The 23,826-nt window shown below is 40.2% G+C and overlaps 1 protein-coding gene across 1 annotated transcript; it reads left to right on the plus strand.

The window, feature by feature from the left end:
* The first annotated feature begins 4,275 nt into the window (after window positions 1–4,275).
* LOC142176126 (uncharacterized) lies at window positions 4,276–4,614 on the plus strand. The gene has a single exon (XM_075243198.1). The coding sequence runs from the start codon at window positions 4,276–4,278 to the stop codon at window positions 4,612–4,614; it is 339 nt and encodes a 112-aa protein (XP_075099299.1).
* Window positions 4,615–23,826: the final 19,212 nt, after the last annotated feature.

Consider the following 23,826-nt stretch of genomic DNA (forward strand, 5'->3'; position numbering starts at 1 on the left):
GGGTGGAAAATCCGGGTCGTGACAAGTTGGTATCTAAGCTCTAGGTTGCTTAGGTCTCACAATTCACGAACAAGCTTTGTAGAGTCTAAGGGATCAATACGGAGACGTTTGTATTTATCCCCCCAGAGGCTATAGAGTTAGGAAAAACTTCACATCTATTCTTTCCTGTCGTGCGACTTGATTTCTCAATGCTAATTGAACTTCCATTATTATCTTTCGCAGATGGTGAGGACACGTACAGCTTCATCAGCTGACCAGCAGCCCGAGCCCCCAGTGGCAGCTCCTGCGAGGGGCAGAGGCTGTGCTAGGGCCCGAGGCAGAGGCAGGGATTAGCCTAGAGCCCAAGCAGCAGCACTAGCGGTGGAGCCTCAGGTTGAGTTTGACGATGAGGTTCCAGCCCAGACAGTTCTAGCAGGACCAACTCAGGTCCTAGAGGGGTTCATCGCCACCCCAGTACTTCAGGATGCTCTGGTCCGACTAGTGGGCCTTACGGAGAGTGTCGCCCAGGCAAGCTTGCTTCTTGTAACACCAGCCGTCTCTCAGGCTAGAGGAGGAGCCCAGACTCCTGCTACTCGTACTTTGGAGTAGATGGCTCCCCAGTTTCATACTCCAACAGCTCAGCCAGTTGGGGTAGTTTAGCCTGGTGTTGTGGCACAGACCGGTGAGGGGCCAGCTATGTTTGCTGATGCCTTGTGGAGGTTGGACAGGTTCACAAAGCTTTTCACTACTACTTTTGGTGGTACATCTTCTGAGGATCCCCAGGATTATTTGGACAACTGTCATGAAGTTATATGGAACATGGGGATAGTGGAGACCAATGGGGTCGACTTTGCTACTTTTCGTCTGTCTGGATCTGCCAAGACTTGGTGGAGAGATTATTGTTTGGCTAGACCAGATGGGTTACCGGCTTTAACTTGGGATCAGTTCTCTTGGCTATTTCTGGAGAAGTTTCTTCCTATCACTCAGAGAGAGAACTATCGGAGGCAGTTAGAGCGTCTCCAGTAAGGTTCTATGATTGTCACTCAGTACAAGACCAGATTTATTGACTTGACCCATTATGCTCTTCTTATACTTCCCACTAAGAAACAGAGAAAGAGTAAGGAGGTTCATTGAGGGACTCGTTCAACCTATTCGATTGCAGATGGCTAAGGAGTCGAGGAGCGAGATTTCTTTTCAGGATGCGGCCAATGTTGCCAGGAAAGTTGAGATAGTTCTATCATAGGGGAGTGGTCAGGGGTCTCACAAGAGGCACCGTCATTCAGGTAGGTTCAGTGGTGCCTCATCTGGAGGTAGAGATTCTTTTGGTAGGGGCCATTTTTCTAGGCCATTTCATTCAGCACTTCAGGCTTCTCACGGTGCCGCTTGGTGACCGTGGTTCTCATATACAGTATTCTGATCAATTGCCCTATAATTTCTAGAGGTGGAGGTACAGGTATTAGTGGTAGAGGTCAGGCCTCTAGATGTGGAGATCAGCCAGCAGGAGGCCATCCCAGAGATGTAGTTCAGAGTGGTGGGGCCCAACCTCGATGTTATGCTCTTCCAGCTAGGCTTGAGGCTGAGGCCTCCAATACGATTATCATAGGTACTGTTCTGGTTTTTAGTAGAGATGTTTCAATTGTATTTGATCCAGGATCTACATTCTCCTATGTGTCATCTTATTTTGCACCATATTTGGTCATGCCTAGTGATTCCTTGAGTGCTCCTGTATATGTGTCTACACTAATGGGTGATTCTATTATGGTAGTTTGTGTCCATCGTTCATGTATAGTTGTGGTTGGGGGTCTTGAGACTCGAGTAGATTTGTTACTTTCGGATATGGTTGATTTTAATGTCATATTGGGGATGGACTGGTTATCACCTTACCACACTATCGTGGACTGTTATACCAAGACCGTGACCTTAGCTTTGCCGGGTTTACCTTGTTTAGTGTGGAGAGGGACTCCTGGTCATTCCACCCGTAGGGTTATCTCATATATGAAGGCTCGACGTATGGTCGAGAAAGGGTATTTAGCCTATTTGGCATATCTTCGTAATTTTAGTGCTGAGGTTCCTTCTTTAGATTCTGTGCCTGTTGTTCATGAGTTTCCTGAGGTATTTCCTTCCGACCTGCCAGGTATGTCACCCGACAGGGATATTGACTTCTATATTGATTTGGCTCCGGGCACTCAGCCCATTTTTATCCTGCCATATCATATGGCCCCGCTTGAGTTGAAAGAATTGAAGGAGCAGTTGCAAGACTTGCTTGATAAGGGCTTTATTAGGCCTAGTATCTCGCCATGAGGTGCGCCGATTTTTTTTGTCAAGAAGAAGGATGGATCGATGAGGATGTATTTAGATTATTGGCAGTTGAACAAGGTCACAATCAAGAATAAGTATCCATTGCCGATGATTGATGATTTGTTTGATCAACTTCAGGGTGCCAAGATATTTTCGAAGATTGATTTGAGATCTGGCTACCATCAGTTGAGGATTAGGGCATCCGATATCCCTAAGACAGCTTTCCACACTCGGTATGGGCATTATGAGTTTTTGGTGATGTCATTCGGGTTGACAAATGCCCCAGCAGCTTTCATGGATTTGATAAACCGAGTGTTCAAGCCATACTTGGATTCATTCGTGATAGTCTTCATTGATGATATTTTGATCTATTTCCGCAGCCGGGAGAAGCATGAGCAGCATCTGAGAGTTATTCTTCAGGCTTTAAGAGATAGTCAGTTATATGCTAAGTTTTCAAAATGTGAGTTCTAGTTGAGTTCAGTTGCATTCTTAGGTCACGTTGTATCAGAAGAGGGCATTCAGGTGGATCCGAAGAAGATATAGGCAATCAAGAACTGGCCTAGACCCGCGTCAGCTATAGAGATCCGGAGTATCGTATGTTTGACAGGCTATTACCCTCGGTTTATGGAGGGGTTTTCATTTATTGCAGCCCCAGGTTGTCGGACGAGTGTGAGGAGAGCTTTCAGAAGCTCAAGACAGCTTTGACTACGGTGCCGATATTGGTATTGCCTACTGGTTCAGGGCCATATATAGTTTATTGTGACACATCTCATATTAGACTTGGTGCGGTGTTGATGCAGGATGGCAATGTCATTGCTTATGTTTTGCGACAGTTGAAGATTCATAAAAAGAATTATCCAGTTCATGATTTGGAGTTAGCAGCCATTGTTCACACGCCAAAGATTTGGAGGCACTATTTATATGGCGTGTCATGTGAGGTGTTCACGGATCACAAGAGTTTGCAATACTTGTTCAAGCAGAAGGAGCTTAATTTGAGGCAGAAAAAGTGGTTGGAGCTATTGAAAGACTATGATATTTCTATCTTATACCATCCGAGGAAGGCCAATGTAGTAGCCGATGCATTGAGTAGAAAGTCAGTTAGCATGGACAGTCTTGCGTATATTCCGGTCGGTGAGAGACCGCTTGCTTTGGATGTTTAGGCTTTGGCCAACCAGTTCGTGAGGTTGGATGTTTCTGAGCCCAGCCGTGTGTTAGCTTGCACAGTCGCTCGTTCCTCATTATTTGAGCGTATCAGAGATCGGTAGTATGATGATCCTCATTTGTGTGTCCTTAGGGACACCGTGTGGCACGATGGTGCCAAGCAGGTTACATTAGGAGATTATGGAGTTTAGAGGATGCAAAGTCGAGTTTTTATGCCTAATGTGGATGGACTTCGAGAGTTGATTCTAGAGGAGGCCCATAGTTCCCGGTATTCCTATTCATCCGAGCGCTGCTAAAATGAATCAGGACTTGCGGCAACATTATTGGTGGAGGAGGATGAAGAAGGATATTGTTGCATATGTGGCTCGGTGTTTGAATTGTCAGCAGGTAAAGTACGAGCATCAGAGACCTGGTAGTTTGTTCCAGAAGATTGATATTCCTAAATGGAAGTGGGAGCGTAGCACTATGGACTTCGTTGTTGGACTCCCACGGACTCTGAGGAAGTTCGAGAAAAAGGGGCGCGACAGTAAATCCCCCTATGGTAACATTTTTCAGAAAGTTGCAAGCCTGGATGAACTTGTCATAGTTCATGAAACACAGTTTGAATTAAATCCAACACCACACAATCGAGAAAGACTACTGAAGGTACATGCTGACTTCATTAGATATCTTCATCTAGATTAGGAATTTTGGAAGCAAAAAGATGGGATGAACTGGTTCAATGACGGTGACAGAAATACTAAAATCTTTCATGCCTAAGTAAATGGAAGATGAAAGAGATTGCAATTGAGAAGAATTCAAAACAGTGGAGGGCAGTGGCTTGAAAGTAATGAAGAAATGGCTGAAGAAGCAGTGAGAGTATTCCAGGCACAGTTCCATGAAGATAGTATTCCTACTACTTTTGGTATTATGTATAATGTACCTAAGATGGTAGAGATGAGGCACAATGAAGAGCTCATCAAACAACCAACTATTGAAGAGGTCAAGAAAGTTGTGTTTGGGCTAAATAGGGAGAGTGCAGGAGGGCCAGATAGTTTCAATGGGTGTTTCTTTCATGCTTGTTGGGATACCATTTGGGAAGATGTATTTGACATGGTTAGGGCCTTCTTTAATAAGTTTATGACTCATACAAACTTAGTTCTTTTACCAAAGAAGAAGAAGGTTACAACATTTTAAGACATGAGGCCAACAAGTTTAAGCAACTTCATCAATAAAGTATTTTCAAGGGCTATACATAAGAGGATGATTGATCTTATTCCACTCTTAATCTCGGATGAACATGCTGGTTTTGTCAAAGGGAGAAGCATTGTGGAGAATGTTTTGCTGACTCAAGAGATCATCACTGATATAAGACTGAGAACTAAAGTAGGCCCCAATGTGGTGATCAAGCTCGATATGACAAAAGCATATGATAGACTCTCTTGGCTTTTCTTGACAAAAGTATTGAGAAAAATGGAATTTTGTGAGAGATTCATTGGTTGATCTTTGGAATTATCTCTAATAATCAGTGCTCAGTGCTTCTTAATGGTCAACAATCTGGTTTCTCCAAAATCTACTAGAGGAGTCAAGCAAGGAGATCCTTTGTCTCCTACTTTATTCATTCTAACAGCTGAGGCTTTGTCTAGGGGTCTTAATGTACTTCAAATAAACCTATATTTTTGTGGCTTTTGACTACCCAAATGGAGCCATAAAATTAATCATCTAGCTTATGCTGATGATACCATCATTTTTTTCTCTTCAGATTCTACTTCTTTACAGCTTGTTATGGAGGTTTTGAGTGCATATGAAGCTGCTTCTGGTCAGCCCTTTATATGCATCATTCGACTAGTATGGAGGTGGTTAACAAGGTTCAAAGGATCACTGGTATAGACAAGCAAGATTTTCCATTTATTTATCTTGGTTGTCCCGTTGTTTACACTAGGAGAAAGATGGATTACTATCAAGGACTCATTCAAAAAGTCCTTGATAAGTTGCAATCTTGGAAGGGAAAGTTGTTGTCTATTGGTGGTAGGGCAGTTTTGATTTCTCATGTATTACAAAGCATGCCAATTCACCTTCTTTCTGCTATGAATCCTTCCAATTATTTCATTGAGAAGTTGCATTAAATGTTTGCATAAATCTTTTGGAGTAATTCTGTTCGTGAAAAAAGTAGACATTGGGCTTCATGGAAGAATTTTTGCCTGCCAGTTGAAGAAGGAGGAGTGGGGTTTAGATCTCTACATCATGTTGCCAAAGCCTTGGTGAAATTTTAGAACAAAACCTACACTATGGAGCTCTTTCATGAGTCAAAAATATTGCAAAAAATTAAATACAATGGTGGTGCCTTAGAGAGATGGTTCACATATTTGGAGAAGAATGTTGGAATATAGGGACTTGGTGGAGCATCAAATTTTATGGCAACCAAAGATGGGATCTTCATTGTTTTGGTTTGATAATTGGATAGGTTTGGGTGCACTATATTTTGTTACTCCTCTAGAATTTTATTGTGATGAATCAATACATAATGTATACTGATGTGGTGCAAGATGGAGCATGGGATGAATATAGGCTGCGAGAAATTTTGCCTAAAGACTTTGCAGTTCATATCTTGGAAAATATCAATCCTCCTATACTACATGAGAACTTAGATAAGCCCTACTGGATGTTGAAAAACCAAAAAGAGACTTCGCTGTAAAATCAGCTTGGGATATTTGAAAAAGAGAAGGGAGCGTAGCATTGTCTACAAGAATATGTGGGGTGAAAGGATTGTCATTCAAGATATATTTCTTCACCTGAAAGTTGTGGAAGGACAAACTTCTTTTAGATGATACAATTCGAAGATGGGGTTACTTTGTACCATCTAGGTGTTGGTGTTGTACCAATCCAGAGGAGAAGACAAAGGTATGGTCTTATTTCTTTTTCTTTGTAGGATTAACCTTGGAAGGTCTAAACTTGCACCAAGTAGCGGTGAAGTATTAGACAGTTCAGGTTATTCCAAGACTTACGCCAATTTTTCAAGCACTACCATGTATCATTGTGTTGGAGTTGTGGAAGAGGATAAATAGATATAAGCATGGGGAAACTGTTACAATCAGTAGAGTCATCTACCAAGTGTCTTCCACTATTCAAGCACTTGTGAAGTTTAGAAAGCCTGGACTTAAAGAAAGTTCCACATAGGTGGTTGGATGTACTACATATGCTGGAGAATTATACTCCTAAACTACACGTGCACAAGGTGCTTTGCGAGCTACCTAGTGAGGGATGGTTAAAGGTTAACATTAATGGGGCATCTAGGGGGAATCCAGGTAGAAGTTCTATTTGTTTTTGTATGAGGAATGAATTTGGAGATTTTGTGTATGCATGTGGTAAGGAGATTCCGGAGAATACAAATACAATGGCTGAGGCATTGGCGATTCTGGAAGCTTTGAGATATTATTCTCAAAATCATATCACACGCATTTGGCTACAAAATGATTCTACGTTGATCAAAAATGTTATTGAGGGTAATTGGAAACCTCCATGGATGATTATTAAATATGTGGAGGAATAAGGAAATTACTAGAGGCATGCGAGGCTAAGGTGTCACATATATTTCGAGAAGGCAATAAGTTGGCATACCACCTTGCCAATTATGCACTAGATAATGGCCCTATTGTATGTGAATATTTTTCACAACTGGATGTACAAGGAAGAAGGATTGTGAATGATGATAAGCTTCAATGTAGGGCTGCTTATCGGGCGAATTGGGTGTTTATTTACTATTAATGGTTTGGCTTATTGGTTATCGGCTTTTAAATATATTAATCCGCTAGCCACCCGATAAGATATCGGGCAGATTGATATTGGTTTAGCTCTTATCGGACAGTTTATCTGCCTAATTCAATCAAAATAAAATAAAATTTTCAATAGTGGGAAAGTAAATGTTAAAAGTTCCCAACCAAACACCGAAACACGCATTTTGAGTTTTGGAAATGAAAAAACTCAGAATCAAAACCAAACAGAGAAAGATGCAAATACTGTTTTGGTCTCTCGTGAATATCCCAAAGGCCCGTGTCTGAACGCATAGGTACAAATGAAGAAAAAGACAAACCCATTATTATTTTCTTTTACTTCAAATGGGGATTTTTGACCTTTTATAATTAACACTAATAGTAAATGGACGTTGGCTTTAGTCCATGTGAAAGATTTTCAATTGGCCGTTGTTAAAACAAATGTTCGTCATGCTTAGAATTCTACGATGCCTTAAAATTCAGGCAAAGTTGATGAAGCAGTGGTGTAACTGGTGTTGTTATCTTGTTTCAGACAGCAAATTCTGTCTTTTGTCACAGTTAGATAACTCGTTTTATTTGGCTTTCTTTTATTCTAATTCACTTTGATAGAGTACCGGAGGAAGAAGGGTTTTTGATTATATATATATATATATATATATATATATATATGGATAAAAATAAATTTTATATATATATATATATATATATATATATATATATATATATATATATATATATATATATATATATATATTCTTAACGGATTATCCGTTAAGAAAATTGAATAATCCGCTCCCAAACCGATAAGCCGTTAATAAAAAAATTTCAATCTGCTCCCCGTCCGTTAAACCGTTAACCCGATATCAATAAGCCATTAAGCTTCGATTTCGATTCGATTTTCGATTTTGGTTTCGGTTTTCTACACCCCTGCTCGTAATATTGTAGTGAAATATGAGGGGAGATTTTTGAAATTATCCCTTTTTTTAAAGAAGCTCCTCTTTACATCTTTTCGTCTGCACGGACTTTTTCTCTATGTTTATACGGTTCATCTTTGGCTTTTGGAGTGGCTTTATCGGTTGGTCTGGACCGTACTACTTTTGCCCGAAATTAACCTCTCAAAAAACCCTCTGTTACACCCCACTTTTCTTGAACCCGGTTCAGAGTGACTAATCATTAATTTGACTTCCATAAAGGTCAATGGCGTCACGTGAACCGGAAGATCCTAGCCTTTGATGAACATGGTTTTGGTGGGACCAAGTTGAACACCGTAACTCCATACACCTTACTATGCGGTAGCATCTATAAAGCGTTCACCGAGTCATTTATAAATCAATCTATTAAGCTCAACCTCACAGTAACAAATCTTGTGGAACCATAAGGTTTGTTATAATGCAGATGAGGTAATGGAGACTAGGGTGGGACCAGCCGTGCCGACCATTGATCTTGTGATGGTTGGAGATGATGTGTTTTGGAGGATATTTGGATCAAATTCGATGGTTAGGATTTTTTGAGATGGTGTTGACGTGTCGTGTGGTGTTTAGGGTTTTTGGATGGTGGGGTTAATATTAAGACGTCTATCATAATTGGAGGACATTAAATGGAGGATAATCTATTGCAATTTGATTTGGGACAACATAGATTAGGGTTTAGTTCATCCGTTTTGGCTTACAACACCACATGTTCCAATTTCAACTTTACCACTGCTAGTAACTTGAGTTGAAATTAACCTAAAACAAGACAATATACCATGTTGATGAATTTCTTTTGGCGAAATATATAAACGGTCCCTTTAAATTGTCCTAAAAAATCAGGCAAACATCTCAACTGGCCCCTTTACCATTTAACACTTCAAATGACTATTAAGCTAAGACCCAAATCTCAACATGTCGTGATGCCTCCTATCACATTACTAGGCAAGCCGACAATCACATAATAACTACGCATTTTAATTAGAAACATGATTTAATAAGTTCAACAGTGAAAATCTCATAGATAACTGATAAGAACAACTGCAACTCAACTATAACAATCCCAAATCCTGGTGTCACCAAGTACATAAGCTACTAAGTGCCAACACAGCCTAAAACTCTAATAGAATTCTCTAGAAAATAGAACAATACTGAATAAACTGAAAGGAAGGAAAGCTGAGGTCTGCGGGCATCATAGAAACTACCTCAATAGTCTCCAAGGAGATACTGCACCAAATCTAGCAATCGTCACATCCAGATGTACCTGTATCTGCACACGAAGTGCAGAGTGTAGTATGAGTACAACCGACCCAATGTACTCAATAAGTAACAGGACTAACCTTGGGCTGAAAGTAGTGACGAGCTCAGAAAGATATAGTCTGAATCCAGATAATGACAGTACAAATATAACTGGGAATGACAGTAATAACTCAGAGAACTTCCATAATCAATTCATACACAGTATAGAAATGTAGACATGCTTTCGAGCTCAATAACGTAAGCTCAACAATGATAAAATGTGACTGCTAGTATGTGAAATGTTACATCTCTATGACTACACGTCTAATATGCTTGTCAAATGTAATGCATCACAGTGATGCTTCCAGATAATCACGCTCTTAGAGTACTCAATCTGTCTATCTCAACTCCCACTTATCACACACAGTCACTCAGCATTGTACGGTACATGCGTTCACTATTGGTATGTCAGCCTCCGAAAGGGCGGATCCTGCCCAAGAGTTAATATACAGCCAGCATGGCCTGCTGCGACGTGTAGCCCAATCCTATAATAAGTCATAAAGCATGTTTCGACGTGCATCCCGATCCCATAAATTAGCCAATAAGGCTTGCTGCGGCGTGCAACCCGATCCCATAAATAACAGTTGCAGCGTGTAGCGTGCGATCATCTCCAATAGAAACCTCCTTGGCATCACCGTGCTGAACTGTGTCCTTAAGGACAAGCAAATGGGGGTTGTCATACTGACATCTCTGATACGCTCATATAAAGAAAACCGATAAACCACGCAAGCTAGAACTCGACTAGGCTCCGAAATATCTAACCTCACGAATTGATTGGCCACGGCTTGAACATATTATGCAAATGATCTCTCACCAATACGAATAAATGCAAGGCTACCCATACTCACTACATTTCTACTCAAGGCATCGACTACTACATTGGCCTTCCCAAGATGATACAAAATGGTAATATCATAGTCTTTTAACTTCTCCAACCATCTCCGCTGCCTCAAATTCAGATCTTTTTGCTTGAACAAGTGTAGTAGACTTCGATGATCTATAAATACCTCACAAGGCACGCCGTAGAGATAATGCCTCCAAATCTTCAATGAATGGACAATGACTGCCAACTCTAAATCATGAACGGGGTAGTTCTTCTCATGGGGCTTCAACTAGAATGAAGCATAAACAATCACTCTATCCCCCTGCATCAAGACACACCCAATACCAATTCGAGAAACATCACAATACACTGTATATGAATCTGATGCTGAAGGCAGAATTAGAATTGGAGTTGTGGTCAAGGCATTCTTGAACTTCTGAAAGCTTTACTCACACTCATCAGACCACCTGAATGGGACACTCTTCTGGATCAATCTAGTCAAAGATGCAGCAATGGACGAGAAACCCTGCATGAAGCGGCGATAGTATCCGGCCAAGCCAAGAAAACTTTGAATCTCAGTAGTTGAAGACGGCTGGGCCAACTCTGAATTGCCTTAATCTTCTTCGGATCTACCTTGATCCCCTCACTAGATACTACGTGCCCGAAGAATGCCACAGAACCGAGCCAAAACTCACACTTAGAGAATTTGGATAAAGTATCTTCTTCTCAATGTCTGTAGTATAATCCTCAAATGTTGTGCATGTTACTCCTGGCTACGTGTGCACATCATGATATCATCAATAAATACTATGACATACGAATCAAGATATGGTTGGAATACATTGTTTATCGGAAGCATAAATCTTGTTGGGGCATTGGTCAGCCCTAAAGATATCACAAGAAACTCGTAGTGCCATAGCGGGTCCTGAATGCCGTTTTCAGAATATTAGAGTCCCAAATCTTCAACTGGTGATACCTAGACCTCAAATCAATCTTACAGAACACTCTAGCTCCTTGAAGTTGGTCAAATAAGTCATCAATGTGCGGCAAAGGATACTTGTTATTAATTGTAACTTTGTTAAACTACCTACAATCAATGCACATCCGTATAGTACCATTTTTCTTCTACACAAACAGAACTGGTGCACCCCAAGGCGACACACTAGGACTAATGAATCCTTTATCAAGAAGCTCCTGAAACTGCTCCTTTAATTCCTTCAACTCTGCCGGTGCCATACAATACAGAGGAATAGAAATGGGCTGAGTGCCCGGTACCAAGTCAATACCAAAATCAATGTCCCGGTCGGGTGGCATGCCCGGCAGGTCTGCAGGAAACATAATTGGAAAGTCTTGCACTACTGTTACAGAATCAATAGCAGGAGTATCAACACCAACATCCCTTACAAAAGTCAAATATGCCAGACAACCCTTCTCAACCACCCATTAGGTCTTCAAATATGAGATCACCCTACTGGAAACGTTGTCCAGAGAACCTCTCCACTCAACCCTAGGCAATCCCGGCATCGCCAACGTCACAGTCTTATCGTGACAATCCAGAATAGCATGATATGGGGACAACCAATCTATGCCCAAAATCACATCAAAATCAATCATATTAAGTAATAAGAGATCAACTCTCATCTCTAATCCCCCAATAGTCACCACACATGATCAATATACGTGGTCTACAATAATAGAATCACCTAACGGTGTAGACACATGAACAAGTGTAACTAATGAATCATAGGGCACATCCAAATAACGAGAAAAATATGATGATACATATGAATAAGTGGAACCAGGGTCAAATAATATGGAAGCATCCCTGCGGCACACTAAAACAATACATGTGATCACTCGGTCTTAAGCAATAGCCTCTGGCCTGGCGGGAAAAGCATAGCATCGATCCTGACCACCACTTGATCAGCCTCCCCCTTTAAGGTGACCTCTAGCTGTTAGAGCCTCACCCCGAGCTGGCTGAGCAGGTGGTGAAGTTATTGGTGTAGAAGTCATAGCCTGACCTCCCTGTTGAACTAGACCTCCCAAAATACGGGGACAATGCCTTTTCATATGCCCAAACTCTCCACACTCGAAGCAACTCCGATCCGTCAATGGCAGCTGGTACTAAATCGGACCCCAAGAAATAGAATAACTACTAGAAGGACCTGGTACACATGAACCCTGAACTGATGGAGCACTGGATGAACTCTAAGAAGGGAGGGCACTGAGAGATGATTGACCCAGACGAGCACTATATGAACCATGGCAAGCTGATGCGCCATGATGAACCGGATGAGCCATCTGAGCGACCCTATAAGGGTAACCCTTACTGTCATCCAGATGAGGCACTGCTGAAACTACCCGAACTACGAGGCCTCCTAGCTTCCCCCTACTCACACTCCTGACTGCAGACTAACTCTATCCACTGAACAATATCAACCACCTCATCAAACCTAGCACTTGCTACATTCTCTAGAGTTATAATAAAATGCAACTGATAGTTGAGGCTATCAATGAACTTCCTAATCCTCTCCCTCTCTGTGGGGACCAACTAAACTACATGACGAGCCAACTCTAAAAATCTTATTTCATACTGGGTCACTAACATACCCTCATGGCGTAGCTGTTCAAACTACCTACACATCTCCTCCCTGCGGGTTTGTAGAACAAACTTCTCTAAGAAGAGAACTGAGAACTCATGCCACGTAAGTGGTGCAGCACCGGCAAGCCTGCTCAACTCATAGGCCTCCCACCATCTGAAGGCTGCCCCTAAAAGCTGAATAGTAATAAATGAGATTCCACTAGTCTCAAGAATACCTGCCATGCAAAGAATCCGTTGGCACCTATCTAAGGAATCTTGAGAATCCTCTGACTCAGCCCCAACTAAACTCTGAAGGCTTGAGCCTCCCAAACCACTCTAGCCACTTATGCTCCCCGTCACTCATAGGTGGACCAAACTGGGCCTGAGCAGCTGCAACCGGCTGGGCTGGTAGTATTCTCAATGTCTGAAGTCCTTGAACCACCTGCTTTGGAGTACGGGCGACAGAAGTCTGAGAAATTTCCCCGACCAGAGAAGTGGTTGATATGGCCTAAACTGAAATCGCCTGAGCAAGACTAGTGCATACAGTCAATATCTAGCCAAAGCCTCATGAAGGCATTGAATCACAATGGGCACAGCAGGTGCCTGAGTTGGTCCCACCGGCTCAGCCATATTTGTTATCTACTTCTAAGCTCAAGCAACTGGTGGCTCCACAGGTGCTGCTCTAGCTGATGTACGAGCTGCACCTCGGCCTCTACCACGGCTCCGGTCTCTCGCGGCCCTAGCTGGTGGTACTGGTGGTTGTTCGCCCGACCCGGTCGTACGTGTCCTAACCATCTGTGAGAGAATAGAATAAGAAGTTTAGTTTCTGGAATCAACAAATCCGCATGACAAGAATACAAGAAAGTGAAGTTTCCTAATGGATCGGTATCCTCTCAAAAATAAGTACAGACATCTCCGTATTGATACGTACGACTCTACTAAACCTGTTTATGACTCGTGAGACCTAAGTAAAATAGTGCTCTGATACCAACTTATCACGACCCAAATCTAAACATGTCGTGATGACGCCTATCACATTACTAGGCAAGTCAAGAATCACTTAATAACTATGTATTTTAAATTAAAAACATGATTTAATAAGTTCAACAATGAAAATCTCATAAATAACTAATAAGAACAGCTGCAACTTAATTACAACAATCCCAAAATCCCGGTGTCATCGAGTAGATGAGCTACTAAGTATCAACACAGTGTAAAACTCTAACACAATTATCTAGAAAATAGAATAGTACTAAATAAACTGAAAGGGAGGAGAGTCGAGGTTTGTGGGCGTCATAGCAACTACCTCAATAGTCTCCGAGCAGATACAACACCAAATCTAGCAACCATCGCGCCCAAATATACCTGGATCTACACACGAAGTACAGAGTGTAGTATGAGTACAACCGACCCAATGTACTCAATAACTAATAGGACTAACCTTGGGCTGAAAGCAGTGACGATCTCAGAAAGATACAGTCTGAATCCAGTTAATGACAGTTAGATATAATAGGGAATTGACAATAATAACTTAGAGAACTTCCATAATCAGTTCATACATAGTACACAAATGTAGACATGCTTTCGAGTTCAACAATTTAAGCTCAACATTAATAAAATATGCCAAGTACAATTAGCATGAGAAATGTTACATCTCTATGACAACATGTCAAATATGCATGTTGTCAAATGTAATGCATCACAGTAACAGTCCCAGGTACTCACGCTCTCAAGGTACTCAATTTGTCTATCTCAACTCCCACACATCACATATAGTCACTCAACACTGTACGGTCCCTATGCTCACTGCTGGTATGTCAGACTTCGAAGGGGTGGATCCTGCTCAAGTGCTAATATACAACCAATATGGCCTGCTGCGGCGTGCAGCCCGATCACATAATAAGTTAATAAAGCTTATTGTAGTGCGCAACCTGATCCCATAAATGAGCCAATAAGGCCTACTATGGTGTCAGCCCGATCCAATAAATAACTGATGCAGCGTGCAGTCAGATCCTATAAAATATCACATACAATTCGGCTCTCAGGCCCTAACTCAGTCATCAATCTTTCCAGTCTCACGGGCTCACAAATCTCATACCATTCAGCCCGAACAATGATAACATGGTGTACAGTAAATGATAACAGAGATTGAGCTATGATATGTAAATGAATGAATATGACTGAGTATATAATTGCATCTTAAGCAAATAACTCAACAACAGAAATGACCTTAGTGGGTCCCAACATAATGAGCACATAGTCTAAACATGATTTCTAACATGAATCACTACTCAATTACTCAAACGCATAGAAATTCTACGGATAGAACAAGATTAGATAACTACACAGTACCACATAATCAGCCAAGTTATAATTACCATGGTGTATGCCCACGCGCCCATCACCTAGAATATGCGTAACCTCAACATCAACCACATAACACGTATTTCAGGGATTCATACCCTCAATACCAAGTTTAGGAGTATTACTTACCTCAAAATGCGCAACTCAATGCTCCAATAAACCCTTACCTCGTGAGTCAGCCTCAGAATGACTCGAATCTAGTCACAAACAACTTAATATAATCTATACAACTATAGGAATCGATTCCATATAATAAAGCTAAGTTCTTTAACCAAATTCAAAAAGTCAACCCCAGTCCCATGCCTAGGAACCCAACAAAATTCACAAAATCTGAATACCCATTCAATAACGAGTCCAACCATACTAAATTATCCAATTTCGACTACAAATCGACCCTCAAACCCCAAATCTTACTCTCCAATTCCTAGTCTAAAATCCCCCAAATTTCAGCTTAAAAATACATAATCTAGATGTAGAAATCAATGGGTATTCAATATTATTGGACAAAAGTGATCAAAAATAGCTTACCTCTTGATTTATAGTGAAATCCCTCTCAAATATTGCTCCTAGCCGAGCTCCCCAAGTCCAAATATGAAATAATACTCTAACCCTCATTTTTGAAACTAAATAGTCTGCCTAGGTGTTCCCCGTCAAGATTGCGAAAATACCATCGTGATCGTGAAGAACCAAGATTACGGCCCTCAAGAAATGGTCTGCGCGAACGCGAAAAACCAGCTGCGAACGCGATGCTCAGCAACTCAGACCTACGCGATCGCGAAGAATAAATGCGTGAACTTCCCAGACCTCCCCTTCCTTCTTCGCGGACACATCCCATCACCCGCGTTCGCGGTGCACAACTAATCAAAGCTCCTCGATTGCGTAAAAAAATCAGTAATGCATTGAACAAAAATCCTCCTGCTAGAATTAACCCTACGCGATCGCGAAACCCACGTATTGGCATAAGAAGAAACCAGATACCAGAAAAATCAGTAATTCCATAAGGCCAAAGTCAATCTAAAATCAATCCGAAACTCACCCGAGGCTCATGGCACCCAATCCAAACATACCAACATATTCTAAAATATCTTACAAACTTAGTCGAAACCTCAAATCATATCTCACAACATCAAAAACATGAATCGCACCCCAATTCAAGCCTAATGAACTACTAAACTTCCAACTTATAAAACCAATACCGAAACACACCAAACCAACTCCGATTGAACTCAAATTTTGCACACAAGTCTTAAATAACACAACGGACCTATTCCAACTCACAAAACTAAAACCTAAGCCATGTATCGATAAAGTCAACTCTTGGTCAAACTTTTCAACATTCCAAACCTTCAACTTTTCAACTTTCGTCAATTCAAGCCAAAACGACCTACGGACCTCCAAATCAATATTCAGACATTTTTTCAAGTCCAAAATCACCATACGAAGCTATCGGAACCATCTAAACTCCATTCCAGAGTCGTTTACTCATAAATCAATATTCGGTCAACTCTTTCATGCTTTCAACCTTGGGACTAAGTGTCTCAATTCATTCCAAAACATCCGCGAAACTAAAACAACTACCCCGGCATATCACAAAATCACAAACAAACATAGAATAAGCAATAAATAGAAGAACGTGGCTACAATACTCAAAACGACCGGCCGGGTCATTACATAAGTATATCTAGCAGATACCTCACATTGACATGAGAAGTTATGTGTATATTAATTGCATTTGAGAGCGTGAGGTTTTATCAAACTTTATTATTTTAGAATTAGATTAAATTAAATTTTGGAAGTAGGTCCCACATTATATTATTTTTTCTCACTAAGAAATATCTCGGCAATAATATTATACTTGTTTCACCCAAAATTTCAGTAGCTCCACCACTTTAAGCTACCACGGGAACCTTGGCCTGAAGTTTGGTCAGAACATTCATTGGTAAAAAAAAATTTGAAGCAAAAAAAAAAGAAAAAAATCAAGAATTGTATCTATTACTTCACCATATTAAACAATCTCATATACAATAAATACACTAAAAGTTAAAATCAATTCCAATCCAACCTCATCATCCCAGTAATTAAACAAACATACTCACAATTTTAATGCCTTAATACAGCAAAACAGAGAGAGGAACAGAGAAGCTCCAACCAAAGCACTAGAAACCGGCGATGAGAACCCCGCTCCAGCATTGGGTGATGGAGCTACCAAAGATCATAAAGGCGTTAGTGATAATTTCTTGGGCAACTCCAGACTTTTTAATGCAACAGAATGAATATTTCAAGGATGACAAGGCTTTCTACTGCCCCTCTCAAATTTTTGGCTTTGGCTAAAGAAGATACCGTGTCTAAGGAAAAAAGCCTTTTCTTTAAAAAAAATTTCTTTCTTTTTTGTTTATTACACGTTCAATTTTTTTTCAAATTATACGTGTTGTTTTTTAACTGGTTCATTTGACACGTCATCGGCAAGTGTAACTCACACATATGGTTTGTTGTGCTCGGGTATTTAATTGATACACTTAAGAGCCACTTGAAGTACTAAAATGGTAAAGGGGTCAGTTGAGATGTTTGTCTCATTTTTAGGACATCTTAAAAGGACTGTTTATGTATTTCGTCTTTTCTTTTATATTGTTTGAATGCACTTCTGAATGTTGTAAGATTTGCAGTCTTTGATAGTATTAGTTTTCAAGCATTTTATTTGATATTTGAAATTTGTTATTTTCCACATTGTTTTAAGACAATATATGAATTATATTATATATTTACACTAAACTATATGACAAATATATAATACATGATTACATGTTAAGTAACTATGGTTGATAGAAACTAAGGGTCCACCAAATAGTATAGAGAACCAGTTCCCACAATAAATAAGCAGTAAATAAAGAATATTCGATATTTATGTGGAAAACTCCATGCTCAAGGGATTAAAAACCACAACCTACCCTGTGTAAGATTTTAACTCCACTGAACTGAGCAAACTTCAAATTACAACCTATTACAATCTAGGAATTAAACTTTAAATCCCTCACCCCCTTACAATAACTCTATTAAGCCCTTTGCAATAACTCTATTACAAAGAAATGCTCTTGAGTAACTCTAGTCAAATAACTAAAACAATAATGGTTAAATAATATCCTACGAAATACTTCTAAAAAGACGTATAGGAATACAAGTAAAGAACAAAAGACAAAGACACAATAAACTTAAGGACTCAAAACATCTTTAGTGTTGGGATCTGGTCCTTGGTTTGTAGCAGTTTTGTTCTTGAGTGCATCCGGAGGAAATAATGGCAGCTGGCACTTGAATGATAGGGTTTTTAGATTCTCAAGTATTAGGTCAAACATTCTATAATTTTCCTTTTATATGAGAGAGCATGTGCAAAAAGATAGGGACATTCAGCTTTTTGATGCCTCTAGCAGCAACAGTTATGTTGTTGCACTGCTGCCAATCAATATAGTGAAACATCTTTTACAATTGTAGAGTTGACTGTACAACCGTGGTGGAAACTGATCCTATATGTTCCCTTTTCTGGTTTCTTGAGAGTTTAACCAGGCAACTTAGCATGTCCACCGGGTGCAAAGGAACTGATTGCATCAGGTTCCTATCTAGTTTCCTAATGAAATTTGACAAATGAACAAAACCATAATCAGATAACTTATCAATTTCTCCCTTTTTGATGATGACAAACTCATAATTGATATTCCCTTCGAAACCAGATTCCCATCATGTTCCCCTTATGTATCATACGCCTTCCCTCCTGAGAACCATATTCTTATTACCCTGTTAGCCCCCTCAATTATGTTCCCCCTTTTTACATTATTAAAAAACAGATATAAGAAGCACATGCAAAAAGAAGTCCAGCAATATTAACCCATGCCACTTGTATACACACAATATGACTAAAAACATATCATAAGAGATTAACATTGCACAAAATAAAAGCCATTGCTCATTAAGAAGGATAAAAACAGAGGAATTGTAGTACCAATCACAAAAATATTACAAATTTAACAACCAAATTGCCATAGTCATTAAGCAACAACAAAAAAATAAGGATAGGATTAGGATAGGACTGGAAAGGGGTTCAAAAAGCAGGGGACACTGAATAGGAGATAGGAAAGATTAGGTAGCGAAGGCCTTGAGGAGTCAATCCACTCTTTCATTAGCAGCTCTTTGATCAGTGATCAACTGCTCCTTCATGTTCTTAACCTATTTCCTCAACTCGACATTCTAGCATTCAACCTAGAAATCTCTTCCCCCGGGAGCTGCTGGAACCAGGTTCCTTGCTGGCCTGAGTAAGATTGGACTGCAGAATAGTATTTTGTGCTTGAAGGCGCTTGATCTCTTCATTAGCTGACTCCTGAGAATCAATCAGTTGTAATATAGTTGAGTTGTTTCCCACACTTCCCTTCTTCACTACACATTCACATTCTTCCAGGGTACTCATGGTAAACATTTGCTTTCTAGTCCCCATAAAAGCTTTTTCCAATGGAACCTCGAAATACTCCCAGACCTTGGTTAGGAGGAACTCATAAAGAAGATCATGATTGTCATCCGTAAAGTCTTCCACCCTCAACATGTGTTCAATCATGATGCCAAGAACGCTAATAGAAGAGAAAGATGCCAGTGCTTCTAGGAGAACCAGGTCTGTGATGGAGGTGATAGATATTCTCTCATCCCTAAGCATTAGCACCTTATTCACCGGCTCAAACAACAACTGGTATTCTGGCTAAAGAGCTTTCTTGTACACTCTTTCCCCAGACAAAATGACTTGCTTCTTTATGATCAACTTCTTAAAATCAGGGGAATCAGTTCCCTCCACTGTTTTCAGCCTATCTATGGAATTCAACAGTTTCCACAAGTTGTCTCATTCCTGGCTATTCAATGATCTCAGGGTCAAAGACACGATCCCACAACACATTTTTTTTAAGGTTGGCCCTTTTTTCCAACTCAGATAACTCAACCTTTACCCTTTTGGAGGAACAAGGTTCCTTGCTAGTACTTTGCCTCTTTCTCAGAGGGTTCTTTTTCTCCACTTTTTCTTTCTGCACTCTTTCTTCCTTCTCCACTTCATCAGCAACATCTCTCACAATTTCTTTCTCAGACACTGGATTCTTTCCCTTAAGAGCAATGTTTTTCTTTGAATTTTTCCTAACAAGAGGAGATGTATCTTTCACAATATCCTCATCATCAACCTCTACCACATCTGTTGGTGGAACATCTTCCTCATCTACTAGCCTGCTCTTCACTGGTCTTATTTTATTTTTCTTTTCCTTACTTTCCTTCAGAGCATTATCAAACTCAACCTTGCTTTCTTGTCTAGTAGTAGAGAATTTTGGGGCAGCATTCTTATTAATTTTACCACTACTTCTAGCATTCAAAATATTTACCACTGATTGATCATTAGAGGCAACCTCCTCTCTCCCAATAGAATTGCACTCAGACTAAAACCTCATCTTTGGATACACAATGTCCAAAAGAATAGTAATAGGGAAGTCAAATGGGAGTGTGTCAGCACTGTATAGGGGGTCTTGTAGAACCTGGAGATTTATCCCAAGTAGGAGAAGAAGACTCCCATTGGGAAAAGAGTCAAGGTCCCTCTATAGGTTCTCCTGTAGTACTGACAATCACTTGTTCCCCTTGACACATATGTTCCCCCTCTCCCTGTATCTCCCCTTGACTTAGTGGTTCCCCCTGAGTCTCTTCACCAACACCACCAGTCGTAGACCCCTCAACCAAAACTTTCCACAACAACAAACTCCTTTTTAAGGGGAGTAGATCCCTCTTTGTCTATAGCACTCATATTTTCCTCAACCTCCGTACATAATACCTCTTTAACAGTATAAGAGGATGGAAGATTACATGATACCGAAGAAATATGTAGAATATTTCCCTCAGTAGCCGGAGCCTCAGAAGTCTCAATCTCATGTGGTCCCTCAGCAGCATTGGAACCAGATTGTCTCTTCAATATCACTTCTTCTGTCTCAACGGGCTAACTAGACTCTTCGACACCGTCATTTCCTTCGACAATTTCTTCTGTTGTCTGAAGAAATTGAGAAGTGGATATTGTTTGGGTAGAGTCGACTTTCTCAATAGGAGCAAAAAGAGAGGGAGAAGAAATGAATTTTTGGGAGTTTGGTTTTTACGACTTCGTTGGGGACCAGGACCAGATGGTTTTGGAAGAGTGACAGTGGGGTTAGGTTCAGTAGAAATTATGTATTTTGTGGGTGAAGTGTTTGGCTTAGATCTAGATGAAGCTAGCACTTTAGATGGGGATGAGGCTGTGTTGTCCTCGGAAGTTTTGAGAGATGGGATTTCTTGTTGAGACATGGTCGATTTTAAGAACAAGAAGACAAGAAGAAGATGTTTTGATAGGGAGGGAAAATTGTGTTATGTGTTTGAAGTAGTAAAGAGACAAAATTTTAGGTTTATAAAGTGAAAAGGGGTCTGATTACAAACGGGTGTGACAAAAAGAAATGGGTCAACGTGTCGATTTGGAATGATTGTAACTTTTGGGATTAAAAGAAATTTAAAAGAAGCGGGGGACAAATTAATGATGTGGCACCTTAGCAGTTTAAGTTTCATATAAATGTAAAAGAAACTACTGACCTGAGTCATAAGAACCAAGTTCCTTGAAAACATTTTGAAAATGTGAGACTTCTATATATGTGCAATGTCATTTGTCACTTGTTTTGTTCTGAATCTTCCATATGTGTCTACCTATAATAGTATAGAGTTGAGTTAGATGTCACCAGAAAATATTATCAGCATTGTACCTTTCCTTCTTGACATAGCCAATCAACAAGGAACCATGTCCTTAGTTGATCTTGATCAACCCCAACTCCAGACGATTCCTCTCAAAGTGTTCTCTAGTTAGTGCTTTGGTGAAGCTATCTGCTACCTGGTCCTCTGTCTTGCAGAACTTCATACAAATAAGCCCTTTTCAACATTGTCCCTCAAGAAGTGAGTCGTACATCAATGTGCGTTGTCCTCTTGTGCTGCACCAGGTTCTTTGCCATGCTGAGGGCACTTGTTTTATCACACAATAATGACAAACAATTCGTAAATACACCAAAGTCTTCAAGTTATTGCTTGATCAAAAGCAGTTGAGCACAACAGGATGCATCAGCCATATATTCAGTTTTAGTAGTAGAAAAAGCCATAAAGTTTTATTTTTTTGTACCCCATGAGATCAAGCATGACCCTAGAAAATATGACATTCCAGATGTGCTTTTCATATCCACCAAATAGCCAACATTATCAGCACCAGCATATCCAACTAGGTCAAAATTATCTCCTGAGGGATAGAAGGGGACCAGGTCCTGTGTTCCCTTGAGATACCTCGGGATTCTCTTGACATCCTTCAAATGATATTCTCTTGGGCTTGATTGAAAGCTAGCACACAACCCAACACTAAAGACAATTGTAGTCTGCTAGCGGTCAGGTACAGAAGATATCCAATGATACCTATATACATAGTTTCATTGATAGGATAACCAGGTCCGTCCATGTCCATGCAAGTAGCAGTAGCAATGGGAGTATCAATGGTCTTGAAATTTTCCATCTCAAATCTTTTCAGCAACATTGTGATGTACTTCTGTTGACTTATTATGGTCCCTTTTGAGGTTTGCTTCACTTGCAATCCAAGGAAATAGTTTAGATCACCCATCATACTTATCTCAAATTTACTTCCCATGAGCTTTGCAAACTCCTCAAAAAGGGAATCATTTGGTGCACCAAAAATGATATTATTAACATAGACTTGCACAATCAACAAGTTTCTCCCTCTTTTCTTCAGAATTAGAGTATTGTCAATTTTCCCTCTAGTGAATCCATTCTCAAGAAGAAATTTAGATAATATCTTATACCATGCCGAGGGGCCTTCTTTAAACCATATAGTGCCTTGTCAAGCTTGAAGACATGTTCAGTATATTCATGGCATTCAAATCTAGGTGGTTTCTTGATAAATACTTCCTCCTTCAAATATCCATTCAGAAATGCACTTTTAACCTCCATTTGGAACAATTTGAATTCCATATGAGATGCAAAAACTATGAGAATTCTGATTGCTTCCATTCGAGCCATAGGAGAAAATGTCTCATCATAGTCAATCCATTCTTCTTGATTGTATCCCTGAATCACCAGCCTTGCTTTATTCCTTATTGTATTTTCAAACTCATCAAGATTGTTTTCAAACACCCAGCTGGTTCCCATCCTAGTTCTATCTAAGGGTCGGAGAACCAGGTGCCACACCTTGTTTCTCTTGTACTGATGAAATCAACATCTTTTAGTGCTTCCTTAATATTTTTAGGCTCGATTTAAGATAAGAAGGCTGAGAAGGCAAACATATTTCTTGCCTTAGATCTAGTTTGAATACCAGAGCCCAAGGGTGTGATCATATTTTGAAGAGGATGTGAATTCATGTACTTCCAGTTGGATACTTGAACTTAAGAGTACAAGGGACCAGGTTCCTCCATATTTGAACCATAATTGACATCAACAGAATTATGACTTCCACTCTTGATACAGCATCAACCACCCTATGCTTAGCTTCAGTCGTGGTGATTGAGGGACCAAGTTCCTTTGTCTTTACTGGAGGTT

This window comes from Nicotiana tabacum, chromosome 22, assembly GCF_000715075.1.
Source record: "Nicotiana tabacum cultivar K326 chromosome 22, ASM71507v2, whole genome shotgun sequence".
Classification (NCBI taxonomy): Eukaryota; Viridiplantae; Streptophyta; class Magnoliopsida; order Solanales; family Solanaceae; genus Nicotiana; species Nicotiana tabacum.

Bases quoted from the DNA above. Each gene is read 5' to 3' on its own strand.
- LOC142176126 (XM_075243198.1), top strand. From the start codon at position 4,276: ATGGCTGAAGAAGCAGTGAGAGTATTCCAGGCACAGTTCCATGAAGAT.